The sequence below is a fragment of the Onychostoma macrolepis genome, chromosome 01 (assembly GCF_012432095.1).
Source record: "Onychostoma macrolepis isolate SWU-2019 chromosome 01, ASM1243209v1, whole genome shotgun sequence".
Lineage (NCBI taxonomy): Eukaryota > Metazoa > Chordata > Actinopteri > Cypriniformes > Cyprinidae > Onychostoma > Onychostoma macrolepis.
The window spans coordinates 18815472-18834632 of record NC_081155.1 but is presented as its reverse complement, the minus strand read 5'-3'; the positions used below and the strand labels follow the sequence as shown (position 1 = coordinate 18834632).

At 40.7% G+C, this 19161-nt stretch overlaps 1 protein-coding gene and 1 long non-coding RNA gene across 2 annotated transcripts; one reads left to right on the top strand and one right to left on the bottom strand.

Annotated features, from left to right (window-relative positions):
- Positions 1–11493: 11493 nt before the first annotated feature.
- LOC131543738 (uncharacterized protein F54H12.2-like) lies at positions 11494–12801 on the top strand. Its single transcript, XM_058781473.1, has one exon. It carries the CDS (start codon positions 11494–11496, stop codon positions 12799–12801), a length of 1308 nt encoding a protein of 435 aa, XP_058637456.1.
- A 3034-nt stretch (positions 12802–15835) lies between these two features.
- Positions 15836–16213, bottom strand: LOC131526469 (uncharacterized). The gene is made up of 3 exons (XR_009267480.1): positions 16143–16213; positions 16022–16060; positions 15836–15931 (listed from the first exon to the last, which is right to left on the bottom strand). It is a non-coding gene; the product is annotated as an uncharacterized LOC131526469 (long non-coding RNA).
- Positions 16214–19161: the final 2948 nt, after the last annotated feature.

The following is a 19161-nucleotide window of genomic DNA, read 5'->3' as shown; positions in this document are numbered from 1 at the left end:
TGCTTGTGGGCACAGTTTATAAAAGGTTACCTTGATACAGCCCTTATAGCTAGAGGTTGATGGTGTTCAGTGGGGCACCGAGGGAGATTACCTTCAGTTTTTATTTAGTCCCAAAATTGATCCATGTGAACTTTGGGCTGATATTAATGATGGTGGCTATCTGGATCTAAGCTGCTCGCTCTGGCGCAGGGTGCTATCTGAAATCGATAGGGCCCTCTGTTCTTCTCTCTCCCTCTCACTTTCTCTTTCTCCTCTATCTCTCTTTTTCTTCCAAGATCCTGAGTTTTTTCTTTATTTCATATATGGTGAAAGCCAATGCTGTGGCCCTTGTACTCATGCGTGTCATCTTTGCCACACTTTTCGTGTCCCCCCTGTTGTGTGCCGGTGATCAACATGATGATCCTCTATTCTATCAGCCAGACTGTCCCCTGTGATCATTTTTATTCTCTCTCTTTCTGACTGTATTTCTCTTCATCTTTTTTTCTCTTCTCATTCAGGTCTCTGAAAAGATTTCTAGAAGTAGCACTGCATATACAAATGTTTGAGACCTCATTGAAAATGTATATTTAACCTGAAAAACAGTGTTTTATAATTGTTGTTTTATTTATTAAAAAAAATAAAATAAATAAATGGTCTGAAATGCAAAAATTCTGCACTATATTTAGGTCACCAGTCAAATACAGTGCTATACACTTCAGGAAATATAATATACAGTGCCATGAAAAGGTTATTGCCCCCTTCCTGTTTTTATTTTTTGCAAATTAAAAAAGAGGTGACTCTTCTAGAAAGCTGTTGCTGTTAGGATGGAGTGCTTGAACACCTCTCATGATGTTGCAGTTGGGCTTGGAGAAACGTTTCTGCAATTCCCCAATCACAGAGTCAAGGATTGGATAGAAGATGTTCTTTCTAAAACCATCCTTGTCATCTTGGTCACTTCTACGCTCGCCAACAGTGGATGTCACTACAGATCCTTCTAGTCTAGAGCTGGTCTGCCGTTGCCTTTTTTTCACACTTTCAATGCTGATATTACAATTTTGAGCTGTGTTTAGGATTTCTCTCCATATCTCATCACAAAATGATTCTTCTCTGTACTTCTGAAATGTGTCCTGAAGTGCATTAAGTTCAACAGCTCTGGCTTGGTCTCGTGACGGTGACTGAAGCATATCAGATAGAAGCTTGGTGTCACTCAGCACTTTGCAGAATGTTGCTAGAAGCCCAATGAAAGGCAAGTAAATTTGACCAAGAAGACCCCGTACCTCCACAGACTTGTCCCCACGTCTCCCATCAGCAGTATCTTCAAGGACACACAGCACTGCAGGTAACCTGTCCATCATATTACGGCAGGAAAAGTACCTGCATGCCCATCTTGTGTCGGTAAGCTTCCGAAGCTCTCTAGGCTGACCTCCATGTCTTTCTTAACTTCTAGCCATTTGTGGAGCACGTATGAGCCTGACATGAATACATATAGTTTCTCTAGTAAAGAAAAGAACAAAAAGAAATTTGTTCTTTTTTTTTTTTTTCTCAAGTCCTTAGTTTCATCAACTAGAACACTGAAAGCCCTATTTTCTTTGACTTCTTGGATGATATCATGTCGAACCATCTCTGCCAAACACTCAAGGATTTCTTTTTGTGTGATATTACTTGTGTATTTAGCATTTCCACTGGACAGTTTTTTTTTCTATTAGGTCATGTTTTGCTATTTGCTCCAATATGGCCAGAAAGTTCTCTTTATTCTCAGACCCCTCTGACTCACGATGGCCTCTTTGGGGAATATTTTGTGTAGCAGTAAGCAAGAGAACATCTGCCACAGTTTTTATGTAGTCTTTATTCTCTGTATTGTAGTTTTTATTAATTGATTTCAACAAAGATGCATTACTCTCAGCTCCCCTTTTGTAGTCAGACCATGCCAACATGGCATTTACATGGTGCTCTGATTTGGAATGCATTGCAAACCCACCGTCCTTATAGTGCTTTTTTCCAGTTTGCAAAATCAGAGCTTGAAGTGAATGCAGATTGAGGGGCAGAAGGGAGTAATAAATGTCTGCATACAAAACAATGGGCCGAGTTCTGACTTTGTGAATATTCTATCCATGGATATACTTTATAGCATGCAGAATTAATTGCCCTACTTTTTTTCCCTTGCTGTGGGAACATCTTCAAGTTAGGCTGCACAGGACCAACCGCTCTGGATTGTGAAATATCTAAATGAATAAACATATTAATATGAAGTTTAGTTTAGTCCCTGTTATTCCAACATCAACAATGTTCATACTAATAAAATGGTCTAAAACACTGGAAGATTAAATTTGTCAATATACCTTGAGGTCCAACAGGAACAGCAAATGTCAATCCAGATGGGTCTGGGTGGTGCTCTCTGTCACTGTCACCTTTGGAATCTGATCCACTTCTGTTGCAAAGCCTGATAAGGGACTGGTCTTCCTCTCCCTCAGAGGTTTGGGAGCTTTCATCACTGGGTATGTCTAAAACATAAATCAATTTCCATCTTAAATATGTTTATCTATGAAGTGGTATGATGTGATCTGGCTGCAAAAGTGAAAAATAAGAAAATGCATAAAATGCTCATGTTCTGAATTTCACCTGTTGCTGCAGGTAAGTGGCTGCTGTTGTAGCCCTCGCTGGTCCTCTCAGGCTGGCTATATCCTGTGCTGGCAGTTCCATGCTTACATAACATGTTGGCCCTGGCTTGTGGAACTTTGGCTTTGACCTGCACTGTCTGCATCTGACATGATTTCTTCTTAAAGAAACCTTGGATGTCCTGTTGCTGTGTCTGACTCTGTCCTCGTTTCATTCTTAACTTTTTTTCAGTAAATTCTGCCTAAAAAAATAAACCTATTAGGTATCTAAATTGCACAGAGCTGCATGTAGCTATGATGTTAGTTAACGTTCTCAAACCTCACACTTCAGTGTGTACCGCACCACGGCCATTTTGGAAAAAGATTATTGTGCATTCAGTCTTTAAAACAACAGATGAAGTAATATTATCTGTTTCCTATTTGTGTGATGGTGTGCACTGCTTCTGAATAACACTGACAAGTCATCTCTATTCAGTAGTCTGCTGAAGTTACGTTAGCTAACCTACATACAATAGCTTACAGTGCGATATTTCAAAATATATAATGGAGTGTGTACATACCATATACAGTGATGTGTCGTGGTGTCTCGCTCCCTCTCTCCTGAGTCCTGTTTGAAAACTGCGGAACTGTGATTCTGCTATGCAAACTGAAAATCAATAATCCGCAAAAGCGCTCTGATTCATCCAATGACAGCGCTCTAATCCAATAGCATTGGGCATTGTTAGGTCGACAGTAAATCTAGCCCAATAATGTTGGGGGGGCACCAGGGGGGCCAATCATATTCCAGGAGGGGCCGGTGCCACCCCGTGCCCCCCCTCTAGACATGCCTCTGCTTGTAACAGTGGTGAACCTTCCCAGTAGTGGCTGGCCTACCAAAATTACTCCAAGAGCGCAATGACAACTCTTCCAGGAGGTCGTAAAAGAACCCAGAACAACATCTAAAGAACTGCAGGCCTCACTTGCCTCAATTTAGGTCAGTGTTCATGATTGAACAATAAGAAAGAGACTGGGCAAAAACAGCATCCATGGGAGAGTTCCAAGGCAAAAGCCATTGCTGACCAAAAATAATACAAAGGCTCGTCGCACATTTGCCAAAAAATATCTTGATTATCCCCAAGACTTTTGGGTAAATATTCTGTGGACTCATGAGACAAAAGTTGAACTTTTTGGAAGGTGTGTGTCCCGTTACATCTGGCGTAAAACCAACACAGGATTTCATAAAAAGAACATCATACCAACAGTCAAACATGGTGGAGGTAGTGTGATGGTCTGAGGCTGCTTTGCAGCTTCAGAACCTGGATGACTTGCCATAATTGATGGAACCATGAATTCTGCACTCTATCAGAAAATCCTGAAGGAGAATGTCCGGCCATCAGTTTGTGACCTCAAGCTCAAGTACACTTGGGTTATGCAGCAGGACAATGATCCGAAACTCACCAGCAAGTCCACCTCTGAATGGCTCAAGACAAACAAAATGAAGGTTTTGGAGTGGCCAAGTCAAGTACCGGACTTAAATCCGATTGAGATGCTGTGGCATGACCTTAAACAGTTCATTCATGCTCGAAAACTCTCCAATGTGGCTGAATTAAAACAATTCTGCAAAGAAGAGTGGGCCAAAATTCCTCCACAGCGATGTGAAAGACTCATTGCCAGTTATCGCGAAAATGCTTGATTGCAGTTGTTGCTGCAAAGGGTGGCACAACCAGTTATTAGATTTAGGGGGCAATAACTTTTCATGTAGGGCCAGGCAGGTTTGGACAGCTTTTTTCCCTTAATAAATTAAATCATTATTTCAAAACTGCATTTTGTATTTACTCGGATTATCTTTGTGTAATATTAAAATTTGTTTGATGATCTGAATCATTCAAGTGTGACACATTTGCAAAAAAATGAAGAGGAAAAAAACAAACAAAAAAAACAAAACAGGAAGGGGCAGAAACATTTTCACACCACTGTGTTTGACACCTGTTTTCAGAATATTGCAAATACAGTAACAGTGAATGTGTGTATATTCTAAAATAAAAATGTTATTTGCAAGTATTTAAAATGTATTTTATATGTTTTGGTAATCTCAGAATGCACTGTTGGAGTCCACATGCCACTCATTAATGTTTCAAATTGAGAAGCTTATCAAAAAATGCATCTTCAAATCATTAATGTTTGACTGTGGCGATGTGTTACAAGAAGTGAGAAGAAACGCCTAGAATGATATGTTGTCCCCCCATGCACACAGCGACTTAGCACACAACATCATAAATCATGTTACAGTACAATGACTCTGGCATATGAACATGAAATTATGACAAGAAAAAGCATGAGCTAAATGACAATAGAACAGGAAATAATATAGTAATTGTCATCAAACTTTAATGGTTTTAGTTTTCTAACTCATAAATTGTCATTGTTCGGTGTTGGTTGCATTTGTATGTAATCTGCAAACAATCAAATGAATAACAGTGGGTTTTCAAACTTGTTATTGTTGTGTTGATCTGCTTACCAAGGGAATTTTAAACAATAATAATTATAGAATTATATTTATGTAATACTATATATTATATTATACTATAATAAAACGATATATTATTTAATATAATTTATATTTTTAATATACAAAATATAAAATATTCATTTATTCACTCATTAGCTGCTTACAAACCTTAGTTTGGAAAAATGCTGCAACATACTCATAGCACTATTTTATTTATTAAATATGGGTTAAAAAAAAAAAAAAAACATTCAAAATTGATTCAATCAAGTGTTGTATCTCTTTCAACATGGATTAGAAGTGATACATTTGTTCAGATATTTGTGGGTAGAATGTGATAAAATCGACACACTTAACATTTCAAAGAAGGCTGAAGTCTTCAGATGAATGTTAACATGATATTTTTATCACATTACCCTAAAATATTGGCACTGTAGCAGAGATATAATATTGTATTGAGCCATATGGTGCACAGAACCCGATTGAAGACCACGGTTTGCTCACATATGCTAACAGCCCACACCAATATACAGCATTGAAGTCTCTCAGGGGAAATTACATTTCCACAGGCAAATTACATTTAACAACCTGACAAATTTATATATGTTAGTGTGAATTAAATGAAAGTAATGAGTAAAGGAGTATTAATGCCTATTATTTCTCGCCTACTGCTTCTATTTGTAAAGGAAAATTCTGTCATCATTTACTCATGTTGTTACAATATTCAGATATAGCACAGCAAATTGTGTCACATAGGGGTTTAACGTCAATGATGCCAAACGTTATTAGTTCTCATATGTCTTATAACCGCAATATTGCACATTGGTATATGCACATATTCAGCCACACAAATTAGAGAGAAATAACAGAAAGAAAAAAAAAAATGTCTTGTGCTTTAAGGGAAGAAACTGCAGGCAAAAACACTGTTTTTGTTCATGCACCTGTCAATTTTGAGATTTTGGGATTTTTGTTTTTTCATAAAGTGTTTTTTCAGACTAGTGGAAAGAAAACATCCTAAAGACACTGTTAAGTGTTTCTTTTATAGCACTTTATCTATTTGTGTTTCAATTACAATACATATTTTTAAAGGCTGTTTTCTCAAAATGAGTTTTTTCTCCTTCACTGAGCCATAAATCTCCACTTCAGTAGCACTTAACACACACCAAACTTTACATTTTTATTCCTGTCTATATCCCGAAGGTTTTTACAGAGGGATTTGTTCATATATAATTTGCTTGATTATATACAACATTTTATGTCTCTATTTGTTTCTCTGTTTCTGCCACGATTAACATTCCGTGGTTATACAAGCTTCAGTCTGGATCCAACCCTTAAATGATCTGAGATGACCTGAGGCCAGGGGCCCGTTCTTCGTACGTCGCTTATTACATCTGAGATTATTTGAAAGATTCCAGATCTTCTAATCCTGATAACTGATCTCTGGCTAATTTGGTTCTTCAAACGAATTTGTGTATTAGATTAAAATATCTGGATTAAGTTGTCTAAGATTACCGCGCGTTCTCATGTTCCCCGAAAAAGGCAGAAGTAGTAGATAAGGCATGGCTTGTGACAAAAATGATTTATGACCCTTGATTTATGGCTTTTTTGACCTTTGTGACCTTTCCCCCTCCCCCACATAGCGACCACCCACATAGCGTCCCCCCACGTCATGTTGACCCCTTGACCCCGTTAATGCGTTCCAGATGTGTGGAAATCAGAGAAGCGTGAAATTCCTACGTCATCCGGGGATGAGATATGTTGTTTGTACAAGTGTAAAACCATAAATGAGTTGTCAAGTATTGTTTTGAAGATTTTATGCTGAACCGGTGGGGGTTTGCCCATCTGTGGACCACGTGGTGGTTGCATTCCGATGAGCTCTTAGATAAATAGGGTAAGGTTTTTCTGGGGGAAATCAGAAAAGAGCTGTGAAACACATAGACATGAATGCCTCATATTCACCTAAAACTCCTGAGAAGGAATGGGATGAAGAGATGATGGAAAATCTGACTTTGGCACAGAGAAAGCCGTACAGCGGTAACTTGGGCTTGGCAAAGTTTCTCCACGAAAATTCTGAATGTGTGAGAGACGAATTTTTCCTGATCAGCGGGCGTATATTCGGCTACATATTCCACAAATCGGATCGAACGATTACGCTCTACACGTCTGACGAAACCGACGATTTTGTACAGGATCAAGACCCCTGCCTGATATTTCCTGAAAAAGATTGGCAATTATTTTTCAATCGTATCTGGAAAGATCTGAAAGACTGTGGAGAAGAGCCTTTGTACGTTGGGGAGTGGGATGGGGTAGCACCGAATATCCGGTACCGAGTGGTCGCCGACCATGCTCAAAAGAACCCAGAGGACTGCGTGTACATATTCGCCTGCAAAGACAAGACAAAGCTTAGTGACCTTTCGGAGGCTGGCAAGCATGAAGAATATCACGAAATGTTCAGCCTTAAGTTTTTGATCAAGTGGTGCGATCTGCATTTGCTGAGCGCTCTTTTTTCGGTCGTAAACAAAATGTTCAAGTGGTGCAGCATACATGACGGATACAGCAAAATTAAAACACAGCTGTTTCGCCCTGAGAGAAACCCCGCGAGGGGGTGTTACCGTCCCCGCCCATCTACTACAGCCATTATAAAGAACAGTAAGTCGACACTCCAACACAGCATTTCCAACATGTCTCAAGAAGACTCTTTACAATGCGATTATGCTCCTTTCAATCTCAAAGCTTCTGATGATAACGCTGTCGATCATCTTTCGACAGACAACGCCCGCTCACCCGACCTGCGCAAAGAATGCTTGGATAAATTCTGCACGGAGCTCGGATACCGCAACCTGAGTTACCTAAAGGACATGTGTACCACCTCCCCCCACACAGGGTTCGACACCACAGACGGCTGCTTCAACGGAAAAGGTTTCAGAATCATAAAAGCCACGATCGTACTGCTGCTGCAACACATCATCGACAACAAATTAAGGGACGAGTGCGAGGGGTGTGCAACGGACCATCCGAGCCAGCTGCAACATTCCTGTCTGTTTGAGCCTGACGCCTACTATTTCGACTCACGCTTTGACGAGCTGTGTCGCAAACTGTTCAAACCCGATCTTCAGACCATTATCGACTTCACTCTACGCCGCTACGGTTTAACGACCAACAACATTCTGAGGATTCAAGGAACTACCGGTGCTATCCTGCACGAATTAAGAGACGAACCATTCATCGTCGCAAAGCTGCAAGAAATCAGGGAAAAGCTGCTGGACGAGTCCAACAAGAAAGTCGTTTACGATGCCGTGGATCTCTGGCAAAGCAGCGTGACTGCCCCAGGAGTGTGACGACATGGGGGGTGTGTGTAGCGGAATCCATTTTTTCAGAGACATCTTGTTCACCCCCTATTATAAAGGACAGATGATCAAAATGATGCTTGCTGCCATCGATCGTACGTGTGATCCGGAGAACGATTACGAGGGGGAAACGACACGGCTAAAAAATCTCATGAAACAAATGCGTGTTATAAGAGGTCTGACCGACTCTTGGTCTGAATTGACCGATATGTGTGTCAACAGTTCCGATCGCTCCTCTGCAATGCTCCGAAAAATTCTAGATGAGATATCTGCAGCCGGTGAAGAGATAAGAGTTAGCGACGTCCTTTGTATGTGCACGTATGTAACCGATGTATGTGTGAAGCTTGTTTCAAAAAATGAGAAAAACAAGGTGTACGAAATGGTTGAAATTCTGGTAAACTACATACTAGATCGTAGCTATACAGCCTGTGTAAATTGTCTTTACTGGTTAGATAGTATGTAACCCATTTTATTTCTATTCTCATTACTATGTATTCATGTAACCATTTTATTTCTATTCTCATTACTATGTATTCATGTAATCAGTTTTAATTTTCATCACTATGTAACCATTTTTAATAAAAGACTGAAACGTAACGATTGTGCGTGTTATTCTTTTGAGGACGGTTGAAACATAACAACATGTCCGAGCTCATGAAAAAAGTTTATTACACGCCTGCCAACCCCGGTTCTTTAGGAGGTAAAAAACGGTTAAAAGATGCGGTCTTAAAGGATACCGGCGTCTGTCTGAGCGATAAACAGGTCTCGGACTGGCTGGCTGGGGAGGATGCGTACACGCTACACAGAACGGCTCCCATTAACTACAAACATAATAGAGTCGTGGTGTACGGGATGGATACGCAGTTTCAAGCGGATCTGGTCGACATGTCGGCCTATTCCAAGGAAAATGATAATAATAAATATCTGCTGACATGCATCGACGTATTTAGCAAGTACGCGTGGGCTCGAACGTTAAAGAATAAGAGCGGGGTCGAGGTTACTAAAGCGTTCGAGTCTATACTCGAAGAGGGGCGCGTTCCAATGAAATTGCAGACGGATAAGGGAACCTAATTTTTTAACAAACATTTTCAAGATTTGATGAAAAAGCACGACGTTCAACATTTTGCTACGGCTACCGATTTGAAGGCCAGCGTCGTGGAACGATTTAATAGATCGTTAAAAAGCCGAATGTGGAGATTTTTAACCGCTACAAATTCGCGGAGATACACAGATGTGTTGCAAGATATTATGCAGGGGTACAACTCCAGCTACCATCGGAGTATTAAGATGAGACCTGTGGACGTCGACAAAGAAAATGAAGGCGTAGTATTTCAAAACCTGTACGGAGGTATGAAGAAGAACGATCACCCCGTATTTAAATATAGAGTAGGGGATGTCGTCAGGATTTCTAAAGTGCGAGGACCGTTCGCCAAGGGTTATGAACAGAACTACACCGAAGAATTTTTCACCGTATCCGTGTGCATTCCGCGTAATCCCCCCGTATACAGGTTGTCTGATTATGACGGTGATGTCATCGACGGCGTGTTTCTGAAGAAGAGTTACAAAAATAATCGTGAGCGAAAACAAGGCGTTTAAGGTGGAAAAGATTTTAGGGCAGAAAAAACAGGGGCGATCTACGCTAGTTTTAGTGAAATGGTTAGGATGGCCTTCGAAATTTAATAGCTATATAGACAAAAAAGCGGTGTTGGACTTGTAAAACCTTAAAATGCCCACGCCTTTACCAAAAGAGATCATTCGAGTAAAGGATTACCATGGATGACCGCGGTTTCTACGTCACGTTGCCGTGCAACGCCTCTTTATCAGTTTATCCTGAAAATCGCATATCTAGTTATACGACCAGGATAGCAAAGACTATAAACCTGAAAGGAGAGTGGCAAGTAGGTCTCGCAGAGATTGAATATCCTAGAAGCTGGTACAGCTTTAACGACGACGACGGGTTTTCAGTTTGCATGTCTACCCGCCCCATCCCAGAAACACGCTAATAAACCGGGCGAAGAGGTGTTTAAACGGCTATCGGGGATGTCCGTATCAAGGAATATCCAAATAACCGGGGGATACTATGAGAATGTTCGTGCAGTGATCAGTGCGATAAATACGATTATCGCCCCCGGGGCTGTATTAGGCTACGATAAATTAAAAAACAAAGTCCAACTGGTAGCAAAACCCAACATTTCGGTAAGCTTCCACGGGAAACTAGCCGCTATTTTAGGGATGAAACCCGGCGAGGCTTTAGGACGCGCTGCCTATCACGAAAAAGCAGATTTTACAAAGAGCGTTATTACGGACGCACCTCACCAGGCCGATATCAACGCGGGTTTCTATACGATGTACATTTATACCGACATTATCGAATACCAATCGGTCGGTGATTCATACGTACCCCTTTTAAGATGCGTACATATAAAGAAGGGTGACAATGATACCATCAGTATTAGATACGACAAACCCCATTACGCAACGGTCAACAAGTCGCTCATCACGGACATCGTCATAGAATTAAAGGACGACCAAAACCGCGAAATACCATTTTCTTACGGGAAAGTTATTGTAAAACTACACTTTAGGCCTGTGAAACAATCTGCGCTTTAAAATGGCTTATTACAACCCACGTGGGATGAATGCCGATGATTATGTCGATTATTATCGAAATTAGGCGGCGGCGGACTACCGGGATATGCGGGTGGTGCCGTTATATGCGGGGCCGGTCTAGGAGGTCTTTTCAGAGGTCTGTTTAGGTTGGCCATACCGTTGTTAAAAAGGGGATTCAGCATCGCTAAACCGCACCTGAAATCGGCCGCTAAAAATATAGCGACCGACGTTGTCTCAAACGTTCTGTCAAGATCCTATAACGATAACTCTAAAGCTCAAGACGGTTCGGGGCTTATGGTAATGGCTCGTAAGAGAATGTCTAAACCTCCCGGTATGAGGAGGCGTGGTCGTTCAATAAAGAAAACAAGGCGTGGACCCAAGAAGGTCTCAGTCACACGCAGAAAGCGTAAGAAGACTACGAAACGAAAAGTCTCGGCTAAGAGAACCATTTTCTAACATGGCGTTACTGCATCGCATGTCGGGAGAGTGTATAAAGTCCGAATTGGATTTGTTTACAGTCCCGCTGACGCAGATGGTTATCGAGAAAAACGCCTATTTAGAAGTACCGCCCTTATCGGCTATATCGGACTCGTCGCCTCTGGAGTTTTTTATCCCTGGAACCGGCGAGGACTACATCGACCTAAATAACACGTTGATGTTTCTACGTCTTAAAATCACAAGACCTAATGGGGGAGACATCCCAGACCCTGCAAAAGTAGCCCTAATCAACTACCCGGGGGCTACTATATTTTCACAAGTTGACCTCAGTCTCGGTGACCGATTGATATCTCAGAGCTCGAGCACCTACCCTTACCGATGTATCATCGAGAGTCTTATCAACTACAGCAAAGATACGCTGGAATCGCTTTTCTCAGCCGGTCTGTTTTTCAAAGACACGGCGGGTCACATGGATGAAACCGATCCTGTGGGCCGTAACTCCGGTCTGACCAAGAGATCGCTCTACACCACCGGGAGCGGTGTTGTGGAGTTGCTGGCGCCTATTCACAGCGACATCTTCTTTCAAGAAAAATTAATGCTAAACGGCGTCGACATAAAAATACGAATGATCAGAGGCAAAGATGAATTCTGCCTGATGTCAGGGGAGGACGTAGCCTATAAACTAAATATTGTGTCGGCGTCCCTTTTCGTCAAGAAAGTGTCCGTATCACCGTCCGTGAGACTGGCGCATGCCCAGGCCTTGCTCTCGACCACTGCCAAGTATCCCATAGATAGGGTCTGTCTAAAAAATTTCTCCTTAGCCGTAGGTTCCCGAGTATCAAATCAAGAAAATTTGTTTTTGGGGACCTTGCCAAAATCTATCGTCCTGGCAATGGTAGATAATGATGCGTTCACCGGGTCCTACGATAAAAACCCGTTTGCGTTCAAACATTACGATTTGGAGTTCCTGGCCGTTTACGTAGACGGACAGCAATTTCCCGCCAAGCCTCTCCAGCCAAACTTTGCCGCAGGAGCGGCCGTACGAGAATTTTATCAGTTGGCGACCGCTACCGGGAGACATCTTAAAAATCAGGCTCTCTCTATCAACAGGGATGATTTTCTGAGAGGGTATTCGCTTTATGCCTTTAACCTCACGCCTGACGAAGACTGCGGTCAACACATATCGCTCATCAAGTCCGGGAATATCAGACTCGAAGCACGCTTCAGACAACCGCTGACGCATACTATTAATCTCATCGTTTACGCTGTGTTTGACAGCATCATCGAGGTGTCTAACCGCAGACAGGTCCTGGTCGATTACTACTGAACAGAAAAATGAACACGATACAACTCACGGCCATCATGGACAAAATTTCGTGTAACACTCATTTTCTCGGAGTTCTTCCGAGCGATCATCTGCCTGAAAGGCCGTTAAAGACCTTACCGGCGCTGGCTATCGTCAACACGGACCCTGCTGACCTGCCGGGACAGCACTGGGTCGCCGCTTATTTAACTCGAGAGGGTTCAGGGTGTTTTTTCGATAGCTTCGGCCACGCTCCTGACAGCGAACGCTTTCCAACGTCCATCAAAAACTTTTTAATAACCAATACCTCCGTCGTGTTATATTCTACTAAACGGGTCCAGGATTTTACTTCGGACGTGTGCGGTCAGCACTGTGTGTTTTTCCTATATCACATGGCCAGGGGTCACGAGTATAGCCGAGTGATGAATTTGTACAGCGACGATTATATTAAAAATGATAAAATGGTGTCGCTATTTGTGAAAAGACTTGGATCTAATGTTTGTAATGAAAAAATGTTTTCGTGTATTCATTGTGTGCAGACGTGTATTTCATCTGTGTTGCATGATTGAATTATCCAATGTATTTGATTGATCGTAAATAAAGACTCTTAAAGCCGACATCGGTTTACAGACATTTATTGAAAAAATATTGAAACGCTAGGTATACACAACATATAAAGATTACATCTCTAAAATTCTAACCACGGTCTTCGATCGATAGTCGGTGATTTGAACGTAGGACCGTCGGTCCTCAGAGCTCGTGAAATTCTCTTTTTGGCCATCTTTTTAGAAGGACGCGAGGGCTCCGGCGTGTATACGATATCTCCAGGCTTGCTTTTTAAAGAACTAATCGTCGTCTAACATGATTATTCGATGCACGGTAGAAAATGGTATGTTTAATTCGCAACGCCTGCAGAAACTCCGACCATCCTAGAGGCCTTCGGTCATCCCGGACCTGGTGCGGCGCCGTAACATTTTTTAGCAGATCGAGCATGTGTGATCCTGGCACAGGTTTACCCTTAAACACGAATTCGCCCGATTCGTTCCAAGCGCTGAGTCCTTTAGCTTTAGACATTTTGTCTAATATGTATCGACTGTTTTTCACGCTTCTCGCAGGCACGTTCTTCAGAACTTCGTCTACGACGTCTTCCGAACCCCCGTCATCTTCGGCCGAGGTATTGGGGGGAACATCTTTATGTCCGGGATTGAGGTTTGGTAACGATAGGGTTAAAACAGCGTTCTCACGATCCCCTTGTTTAACGATAGTTAAAAACCTAGTTAGTATGTTTGAGTAAAGTTTGACTTTTTCACGTTGATCTAAATCGCTCCTGAGTAAAATATTTCTTATTGCCGTATCCAGATCGTTCTCTACAACCTGTTGAATGTTCTCGCGAGGGGTTCCTGATTTCAGCATATCCAGCTGGTTCTGGGGAACAAGATACATTTTCTCAGAGTACTCCATGTTCAACCCTGTCTAGACGCTATTAAGCTGGAAATGAAGGGTATCGCTACGCTTAGGAGCGGTAGAAGAAATCCGCCGGTCTGATTGAAAACGTTTCTTGGCGGTTATACCGATTTTCTTATCAGCGAAATTTAATTTCCGATTTTCTCCTTATTAGTTTTAGGTACTGCTGGCGGTTGATCGGAATCGTACCATAAAGGATGTTTAGCGCTACTTCGCAGAGTGCTAAAATGAGCTCGTCGGACGACGACTGCAAAATAAGACGTCGTTGTTTAGGCCTCGCTTTATGTAACATCTTTAACAGAGGTAGGTATTTACAGAGTTTGGCGGCCATGATCACTTTCTTTTTTTCTGAAGGTAGACCACTTGGCGATCGGAAAGCAGCCCCGTTCTGAGCCGGTACTGTTCGGGCGTTTTCGCTTTATAGTCTATCATGAGGTATCCGTAAGGTTGACTGGTAGCGTCTTGATAACACTCCATAAAGTATTTCGCATTGGTCGGAAACATTTGCCTCCCGAGCACCATGACTTGATTAGCGTCCCGGGGGTTTTTAAACAAGATTAAATAATTTGTGTTCAAGCTAATGGTTCTGCTCGATTTACCTTGAGCGAATAAATTCTGTACGATATAAATAGCGCTGAGATTACGATGGTGTACAAACTGTGTGAAGACTTTTTGGACTTGTGCGTTCCCACTGGCTTCGCTCATCATGTCGTCCAAAATCAGAAGATTAGCTTTGTTGACGGGAAGTAAATGATCATCATTCAGAGACGTGGGTATTCCTTCAACAAATTTAATGTCGTACATTTTAAGCAGTTCATCATACAGAGGTTGCCAACAATTGTAAATATAAACAATGTTTTCAATTTTTTTTAGAAATCATATTTAAACCATTCTCCATCAGACGTTTTACAAAATAGGTTTTCCCGCTATTGGAAGGCCCACTTATCACGCATGAGAAAGGGTGTTGCAGTCTAAAGTCAAATTCAGAAGCATCCTGCACTCTATGCATCATCGAATCAGTAGCCATAAGGAAGAGTATTGAAATCGGGTAAAAGCCTGTGCTTATTATACACCACCTTGAACCTTTTGTCGACTGACTTGTTGTGCAGCGTGAGATGCTTTTTATCCCTCACGATATTTTCAGCACGAGCCAGGATGTAACGTGTATCGTCGCGAGATGTCACATAGTTGTTAACCAGTCCAATCAGGGAATCTAAGCGGATAGCTCTGGAATTTTTAGCGTTCAGAGTTATACCCTTAGCTTTCATGCATGTTTTTCCTTTGGCGGTACGATAGCCGTAGGATTTAGGTCCGCTGGAACAGAACTCGGTGATGTAGTCCCCGTCCCCTATTTCATCCGTCAGCTCCCCCAAATGATCTCCGAGAGATGGCATCCAGTCACCGTCCCTAGACACAAAAGAGTCAAATATTAAAGTCGATCGTCTAAAAATATCGTCTAGTTAACAGAGGATCTATGATGGTGTAAGGGTAATCTCACCGTCGGCTGCTTCTTCAACCGTTCTGATCGGAGTCACGACCGCGACTTGTCTTTTCTTTCTCTCGGGGGCGGCCGGTGACGCGTCAGCCTCTCTCGGGCGCTTCTGTGTATCGGCGTTGCTCGGACCGGGTGAATGTTCCTCCTCCTCGTCCTCCTCAGTTAGATCGATAATCGCGTCTTGCCCTGGCAGCTCTGCAAAAATAATTAAAGATGTGTTATATAAATTATTAGTTAAATTATTTTAACGATAAAGAATAGGATGTAAAATATGAATGTGCTCACCATCTGTGTCTCTTACAGCGTTATCAACTGTCTCTCGCGCTGCAAATAAAAGATAATATTTCATTCATAATTAATAAAACGTCTATGAATATCAGAAAAAGTAATAAACGTACGTTCTTACCAAATAAATCAATTTGCTCAAAAGACAGCTCTTCCATTGAAATCAGACCGCTAGCGCCTAGGAAAAGTAGAAGAGAGGATGGTTATGAAATATGATAAGTTATGCGATAAAATTTCGCTATATCACTAAATAATTACCTTCTAATTTCGCCTATCAACGGCAGATGGTAGCACGACGCTAACACGGAACAAACAAACATTCGTCATAAATTATGAAAGCGATTATAAATATTAAATTTAGCAATAGATAATATTATTTAAGAGTTTTAAAAATGATATGATGTTAACATGTGTAAAAATTTGTGTTGATTTGTCTATAAACGGTATAAACCATAAATTTACTGTCATCGTCTGATTTAAACTGACATTCTATAAGTAAACAACAACACGCAAAATAATGAAAGTGAAAAATTTCCAATCCCAACCGAGCCTGGAATCGAACCCTCATGCCTAAGCACACACTTGACCATAGCCATGCTTGCTAGCCCTAGACCACATAGCTTGATGAAAAAAAAAATGATTGAAATAAACAAGGGTTGGGAGTTACAAACACGACCAATACAAACTTGCCAACCATGAAAACTTTAAAAAGCATCAACATCATAGCACAAACAAATTTAAAAACTTGGAAGCCGCTAAAAGTTTAAAAGCATATATGGACAGACATAGACGTGTAAAACCGTTCAAAAATTAAAAACTTGGGAGCCATTAAAAGTTTAAAAGCATATATGGACAGCCATAGACGTGTAAAACCGTTCAAAAATTTATCTCAAACATTAAATATACTCTAAAGATAATGTCCAACAAAAACACATTGCCAAAACGGTTAAAGAAACATTTCATTTCAACCCATAGCGGGGCGCGAACTGCCATTCTTTCGCTCCGCGAACGACCGACGCTGTCCGATAGGCCGTGATATAAGAAACTTTTAAACAAACTTTTGATGCGAAATAAGTTAAAATATAAGGACTTCAGACGTATTAGGGAAACATTAAAGTATATAAATAAATCAAATGTTTGCAAAACGTTCTCACTCGCAGCGGACAGAAATGGCATGAGCGGTGGGGGTCCTGCGTCACACACACACACACACACACAGAGAGAGACAGACAGACAGATACATACAGGAGCGTGCTCACTCTGCAGAGAGCATAATTAAAGTTTAAACTAAACACATTTTGTGTAATCAGTTCATTTGAGGCCGACTGGTATACCATGAAAACGTAAGATCATTTTATTTGTTAAACTAAACATTTTTTATCCCTTCTCATTATTAGTCATGTTGCCTATTTTATTTAAATTATTTTTATACAACCAACAGAATATATCTTTGTCTTAAAACTGACCTGTTAAAATTTTTTATTTATTCTGCTTTTACCCTTAAATTCAATATCTTTTTCCATAGATAGAGAGAAAGAGCGTGAGGGTGGAGACAGATGCCTTTTTCCAACTAAACACAATTTTTTTTTTTTTGGTAAACCTTTCATTTGAAGAATGGGGTTCCTTGCGAGAGGAGGAAATGTTTTTTCTCTTGGAAAAATGTAAGAGGTTTTATTTCTTTATTGTCTGTCTTAAAACTGACCTGTTTAAATTGTTTATTTATTCTGCTTTTACCCTTAAATTCAATATATTTTTCCATAGATAGAAAGAGAGCGTGAGAGAACTTTTTCCAACTTAAACTAAACACAATTTTTTGTAAACCTCTCATTTGAAGAATGGGGTTCCTTGCAAGCGGAGGAAATATTTTTTCTCTTGAAGAAAAAATGTAAGAAGGTTTTAATTCATTCCCAATTCATTATTAGGAGTGTTATTTAATTACATTTTATACAGTCATCAGAATATATGTCTGTCTTAAAACTGACCTGTTAAAATTTAATCTGTTCATCCTTTTACATACATCTCCCATAGAAAGAGGGAAAGAGTCCATAACACACCAGACCTCGGAATGCAACCACCACGTGGTCCACAGATGGGAAAACCCCCACCATAAAATCTTCAAAACAATCCTTGACAGCTCATTTATCGTTTTACACTTGTACAAACAACATATCTCATCCCCGGATGACGTAGGAATTTCACGCTTCTCCGATTTCCTCACATCTGGAACGCATTAAAGGGGTCAAGGGGTCAACACAACGTGGGGGGTCGCTATGTGGGTGGTCGCTATGTGGGGGAGGGGGAAAGGTCACAAAGGTCAAAAAAGCCATAAATCAAGGGTCATAAATCATTTTTGTCACAAGCCATGCCTTATCTACTACTGGCAGATGTATCGATACTCGAAACCATGATCAGCAATGCAGCGATTGGCTGGCATCAAGACAGCAACGTAATGACATTATATCATTAAAAAAGACACCTGACGAAAAATTTGACAAATTTCTGGACCTTTATAAGGAAACAGCCAAGCGAACAAAACTACATAAATGTTATAATAGATAAATGAAATGTGCACTGTTTTTAATTTATTCCTGAGCAGGTTTAAGCTTACAGACCTGTTGCTGGACAGCAAGTTTAGGATGAGCTTCGAAGAATCAAGTGATCCAAGATCAAGCAAAATCGTCAACAATCAAATCCAGCTAACAAAGTTAGCGACGTATGAAGAATGGACCCCTGAGAAGAGATGATGCCAACCCCTCAGAGGATGCCAACCCTCAGACAACATACAGAATTACCAAATTTTGCCATGAATTAAATATATTAAATTTCTACAATATATAAATATATCTTTGCTTTGCAACGATTTGTATTGTAAAAAGCACTATACAAATAAACTTGAATTGAATTTTATTCCTCCAAAAAATTGTGAAAATATATTGTTTTCTGTTTAAGTATTTTCTGAATTATGGATTGACAAAATGAGAGACCCAAAATTCCCTCTGTAAAAGCTTGACTCTAATACGTCAAAAACATTAAACAAGAATTTTGAAACTGACTTCATCCAGTGTTTAGATTTTTGTTCTAGAAATGTATGCAAATTAGCACATATTAGATAATGCCTCATTTTCATATTTAAACTTAAC

What these genes read in the sequence shown, in the direction of transcription:
- LOC131543738 (XM_058781473.1), top strand. Translation starts at nt 11,494, where the DNA reads ATGGCGTTACTGCATCGCATGTCGGGAGAGTGTATAAAGTCCGAATTG.